Raw genomic sequence first — 6050 nt, forward strand, 5'->3', positions numbered from 1 at the left:
GGTCCGACTGGATGATCTGGTGAACTGGAAAGTGACCTGAGATGACATGATGTGAATTGGAGCTATAGAAATAAACTGAATAGAATTGAATTAATTACAAGATAAAGAAGGAAGAGATTCTCTCTGGTAATAAAGTGCTGTTCAGAAATCTCTCCATCAGTGTTGGGGGAAATTAGGCAGAGCAGCTATCAGAAGGAAAAAAAAAAAAAACACTTAATGTTTATCACACAAACATAAAAGAATTAGAACCAGAAAATTAGTGAGATCATAAGATTAAAGAGCCGTCTGATTGGTCAAAACTAGATCTGAAACCAGAAACAAATCTTTATGATAAACAAACATGTTTTATACTTTAAAAAGTGGAATGTCCAAAAAATTCACATAATTTTGAATTAAAAGAATATCTGTCAATTTATAAAGTAATGAAAAGCAATATTTGGGAAACACAGAAGGCATTATAGTCGTCTAAATGATGAGCTTAAAGGAATATATTAATATTATAATAATAATGATAATATTAATATAAGTGGAATCCCTCAGGGATCTATTTCAGGACCAGTTTGATTTATTATGGTAATTGGTAATTTTTACAGCTTTTTATTTTTTTATTTTATTTTTCTTTCCTGAGCTTCTTAGCGGTAATCCTTCTGATTAACCCTGAAATGACCAGAACGTTTGCTTGTTGCTGCTTTAAGGTTGATAACCTGTTGCTGCAAAGATCATTTTTCTTCTCTGTTTTATTATCGCAAGTTATTTTAATAACAAAACCCCCTGAATAAAAACAATATCACAGTAGTCATCCAACTGAAGTTCTGTGGCTGTTTTCTTGCTGTATTCAAAGCCAGATGCATTTCCTGTTTGCATCTACATGTAGCCCTGCTGCAAGGATGAAGGCTGAAACACTGTGAATGCCATTCAATTGTATAGGTTAAATATTTTACATAAATTGATCACTATTTGACTAAATAAAATAAAAAAAATGCAGTGGAGTTTTATTTATTTGATTTAAATGCTGTGTTTTATAACTCTATAAGGGTTTTTAGGGGGCGCTGCTGTGAGCTCTGCAGTGCTTGTTTGTTGGATTTTCTACCATGCTGTAATGTTTTCTCTGTGACAAACTGAAATAAAATCAAACTAAACAAGCTGAGCACTGAATGCTAATTGCGTGATAGAAAGTATTAAGTGATAACAATGTTAACAGGTTTTTATTCATTCTCAAACTGACCCCTGGAGGGGAGATTTAATCAGTGAGCACAGTGCTGACATAAACTATATTGATTTCTTTATAAAATACTGGAGCAGAGTCAGAGCCGGCAGCATGTGTCTGATGTTTTATAGCATGAATGTTATACAAATGTCATCTTAGAAGCCTTATGGACGCTCCATGGGAAAAGACTAATAGCTTATTTCACTTCTTTAGTGCCTATACCTAAAGGTCGGCAAAGACACAGTTCTCCCTATAAAGGACATTTTATATTTCACAGGAACTAAAGAACTCACACCGTTTAGCTCCGTCCCACTGCTGCACATCCAATAAATATCTTTAGACGCCACAAAAAACATGACTTGATAAGAAGATGCATCAGAATGAAAGCAACAAAATCTTGCTTAAAAAAAAAACAAAAACAATGTTATTTGGTTATTCTTGTATAAAATTAGTATTAAAAAACATGTAAAGTTAGAGGTTGTAATTTCAACCCTTGCCTTTCCTTTCACGCTCCTTGCCTTCCTCATTTCTCTACATGCACGCATTATTTCCGTTTTCTGTAAACTAATTTATCATCATGGAAATAATGCCACTGGAAGGACAGTTAGGACCTTTATCATGGCCGTGTTATGATTTAGGTGTTTAAACAGATTTAGCAGAAGTGAATGTTTTAGATAAAGATAGTCATCAACCCAGAGCATTCAGGACAAAAGGATTAGAGCCTTTTTTTCCTGAGTGAAACGAAGCTTTTAGGTTTTCAAGCCTTTTCACACAAGCAGCGTCATGAACCTGTTTGAGCTCAGCTCTGACATTTAATTTGAGCAGATTACACGGCTGCAGCGTGTAATGCGATGTGGAGAGGTTGTGCTCATCATTAAAAGGAGGGCGGAGCTGAAACTGAAAGCAGAAATGGTTGTAGACAGTAATAAGCTACACTAAGGATCACTGCTAAGCTCAGATAAGCTGTACTCTGACTGTTTTTCCACTCTGGGCCAAATTTTAAGTTTCAAGTTCAAGAGAAAAAGATCTAAATAGAAAGTTTGGAGAAATCGCAGCCTCCAGGGAAAACTTTAAATCTCAGAGATTTGGAAACCAGCTAAATATGGCAAAAAATGGCAGCATTGTGTTATCTGTTTATCAATATGCATTGTTCCATTAGAATAAATGAAAATAAAAAAATAAAATCAAAACAGTATTAAAGTCCTTCTTTCCCATCGCCCGGCTTGCCACAGGTTTGCCTGCTGTGTCTAAAAGTAGCAGCAGCAGCAACCCAGACTGACAGCTCATTGGCTCATTTGGATCACGTGCAGCCTGGAGCCGGACGCTCCCCAGGGCTTTACCGTATTAACAGGAGAAGAGGAGCAAGTGAAATTAGTTGTGTCGTTGGACAACATGCAGTAATTTATAAATGTTTTAAATCAGGTTAGGTTTGGATTCGTGACCCTGGGCTGCTAATCCGTGACCTCTGCCCTAAACCAACGATGATCTGATAACAATGTTTCTTCATAGAGGACCAGATGTTTTACACGGAATATTTTAGGCCCAGCTTTTAAAGTAGAAAACACCAATATGAGACAGAAGGATGATACCAGTGTTGGACAATGTCTTCCATTTTGTGCATTAGGCTGATGCAGAACAGCACGGGAGCGATGGCCTGGTCCTTAGAGCAGAAAGCTTCTGTTCTATAAGTACTGGTTGAAACTTTCAGTCCCTGTGCATGACGGCTCTATAGATCAGTGAGCTGCTTACTGCTCCCATAAAGTAATGGGCTAAATACAGAATGCACTACTGCAATGACAAATAAAGATCATTCTTATAACCGAGGAGCTCCTTGGTGCAAAAAGGAGCGTTATCACAGATCCTTCCTCCTAGAGGCTGTTTGATGTTGAGCTAAATAAACTTTACATCAACCACTTTTAAACTGATTTACTTTTATTTTTTGCAGCCTGTCTTTTTTTGCAAAATGATACATGCACATAATTTATAACTTTAAACCCCCCTACTCAGTTGCAAATTTCTTTCTTTCTTTCTTTCTTTCTTTCTAAGTTTACCATTTCTAAGAACAGTATGTTATTTTTTTTACTTTACTTTCTGCTGATACACCTGAATCTCCCCAACTCACAGAAATAAGGGATTTATTTTCAAACATACTTTTAACCAAAGACAGTTATTGCACTGAATAACAACCAATTAATAATAGTTTTTTTTATTCTTGTATTTCCTCATTATGCAAGAAAACAGCTAGAATATCAAAATGTTCTTTTAATTCAAAGAGTTTCTCACTTTACAGGAGATAATCTGTCTTTATATGTTTAGATTTTGTATTTTTCTTATGATTAGATGTCTGCCCCTCAGTGTTAATAACAGGAAGGTAATATTAACAGTAGAGCAGAAGTCTGTCTTTATGAGCTGAATGACTGAAGCTAATCCAAATAACATCTGAACATCATCCATACCATTCCAATGCAGTTCCTCAAAATACTCCAGATACTGAAGTCGTTTCTTGAGAACATCGGCGCCGGTAAGCTCGCCCTGAAAAAATAGCTCACGTAATTATCATGTCCTCTATATGCAGGTATCATTGATTTGCTTTGTTCGAGTGCTTTGGAAGGCGGTGCATTTCACAAGAGCTGCGCTATCAGGGATAGAAAAGACACAGGTGCCACTTCAGGTGGATATTTTCCAATTACCAGAAAAAAGCTGCAGCGAAGAGGCACAGTGCTGGAACAAAGCGGGCAAACCTCACAAAGATAGAGCTAAAATAATCAGAGCTGCTGCAATTATTCATCTATGTCAGGATCTGCAACCTGCGGCTCCGGAGCCTCATGTGGCTCTATGGACCCTCTACCATGGCTCCTAATAGTGGCTTAAATGATTTAAACAACAACAAATGTCTTAGATGCTTTTGTGGGTTTTATAAAAAATATTGGAAAACATCAGAAATATGTTTTTAGTTTGTAAAATAGGTGTTTTATTATTATCATTTTTTTTACCCTACAGGAAGAAATCAATGCTTCAGTTTTCTGAATCGTTTTATGTTTTATTTTGAAAGCAAAGAATCCAAATAAGTTCTTGGTTATTTAAAATGGGAATAGATTTCTTATGGCAGATATTTAACCAAAAAAATAATAGGTTGTTTTTTTTAAATAAAAAAAAAATCATGTAAAGGAGGTTTAATTAGCTGGACTCAGGGCAAAATGGCTCCTTGGATATTAAAGGTTGCAGACCCCTGATCTACGGCAACTGATACAAAAAAAAAAATGTTTTTTTTTATGCATTTCAAATTAAAAAGGTTAATATTTCTGCCTTATAGGATAAGTGAATTATCTGAGCTATGGAGGAACAGCAAACATGGGATCACCCTCCTGATTGTTGTGACCTCATNACCCTACAGGAAGAAATCAATGCTTCAGTTTTCTGAATCGTTTTATGTTTTATTTTGAAAGCAAAGAATCCAAATAAGTTCTTGGTTATTTAAAATGGGAATAGATTTCTTATGGCAGATATTTAACCAAAAAAATAATAGGTTGTTTTTTTTAAATAAAAAAAAAATCATGTAAAGGAGGTTTAATTAGCTGGACTCAGGGCAAAATGGCTCCTTGGATATTAAAGGTTGCAGACCCCTGATCTACGGCAACTGATACAAAAAAAAAAATGTTTTTTTTTATGCATTTCAAATTAAAAAGGTTAATATTTCTGCCTTATAGGATAAGTGAATTATCTGAGCTATGGAGGAACAGCAAACATGGGATCACCCTCCTGATTGTTGTGACCTCATCAATATTTAACAGAGTGACATAGAGCTAGGCCTGCTCAATACAACCCTTTCCCATGGCTTTACCAGACTGCTCCTCTTTCTAAATTATTCACACTACCAAGTGGAAAGAGCTGAGGGAGGATAAGGGAGGGGGGAGAGAAGTAACCAACCTCTCAGATCAACTAGAGTATCTGCAACAATAACAGACTTATAAGAGAAAAATGGTCCCTTTGCAGAGTTTGTTCATTTTTAAGCCAGAGATGAAAGGCAGCGGAGGAGTGAGGCCAATTTGGGCAACTGTAGGGGCATATTGCACTTCTGACCTGTGCTTTGTTATCCCATTGGGTCGAGTCTCATCTTTGTCTCCATGGTGATCCTCCTGCAACATGCTGGTGGTGGGGCTGCTGCAGGGACTGCTTAGCATGACAGAGCCTTCGTCCTCCTCCTCGTCCTCTTCAAAGGAATTGCTGGCCACCGTCTCAAAGCCGCTCAGGGAGAGCTCGGAGCCGGACTCTGAGGGAAAGGAGGACACATGGTGATGATTCACCGGGTTCACAGACGGAGCGATAAAGGCTGACATCAAGGGCTGCCGAGGAGCAGAAAGCCTACTTTAAATATTTAAGAAAAACATGTATCATATAAGGATGATGGACAGCACCAAGGCACTTTATTAAAATTTTAATTGTTGTTTATTTATAATGGTTTGAATTTTGATTGAAATCAATTAATCAATCAAGATAATTTCATATTAATGCTCCTAGCTGCAGCTTTTAATGCAGTATAACACACAGGGTGAAACATGCACTTCCAGAAACAACAAAAGCAAACGATCGGAAAGTTGCACCCAAAAAAATTTCTTTTGCTTTATAGTTTGCCAGTTCAATCAAGGGTGGATGAAGCTCTGCGTTGTTTCAAGTTTCAGCACAGAAAACCCAGCATTGCTTAAAGAGCAGCGTATGAACCCTCAGCAGGCAGTCAGACGCTCTAACCGCTTAGAAATACGCAACAGCTTCACCAACACGCAACAACAAATCCTTGTTATGTTTGTCTGTTCAGGTGTGAGTCTATTGAGATCAAAGGTTTCTG

At 37.0% G+C, this 6050-nt stretch overlaps 1 protein-coding gene across 3 annotated transcripts in view; it reads right to left on the minus strand.

Moving 5' to 3' along the window:
- The window catches only part of LOC107099464 (oxysterol-binding protein-related protein 1-like), a 64676-nt gene that overhangs the window by 17909 nt on the left and 40717 nt on the right, over positions 1-6050 (minus strand). For all 3 annotated transcript variants that reach the window (XM_015397600.1, XM_015397601.1, XM_015397602.1), the window contains 2 exons: positions 5288-5477; positions 3664-3739 (listed from right to left, as the gene is read on the minus strand). In XM_015397600.1, the coding sequence (XP_015253086.1) occupies positions 3664-3739; positions 5288-5477 (266 nt within the window). The remainder of the gene's footprint in view (positions 1-3663; positions 3740-5287; positions 5478-6050) is intronic.

Source organism: Cyprinodon variegatus, unplaced genomic scaffold (genome assembly GCF_000732505.1).
Source record: "Cyprinodon variegatus isolate N-32 unplaced genomic scaffold, C_variegatus-1.0 Scaffold872, whole genome shotgun sequence".
Taxonomy (NCBI): domain Eukaryota; kingdom Metazoa; phylum Chordata; class Actinopteri; order Cyprinodontiformes; family Cyprinodontidae; genus Cyprinodon; species Cyprinodon variegatus.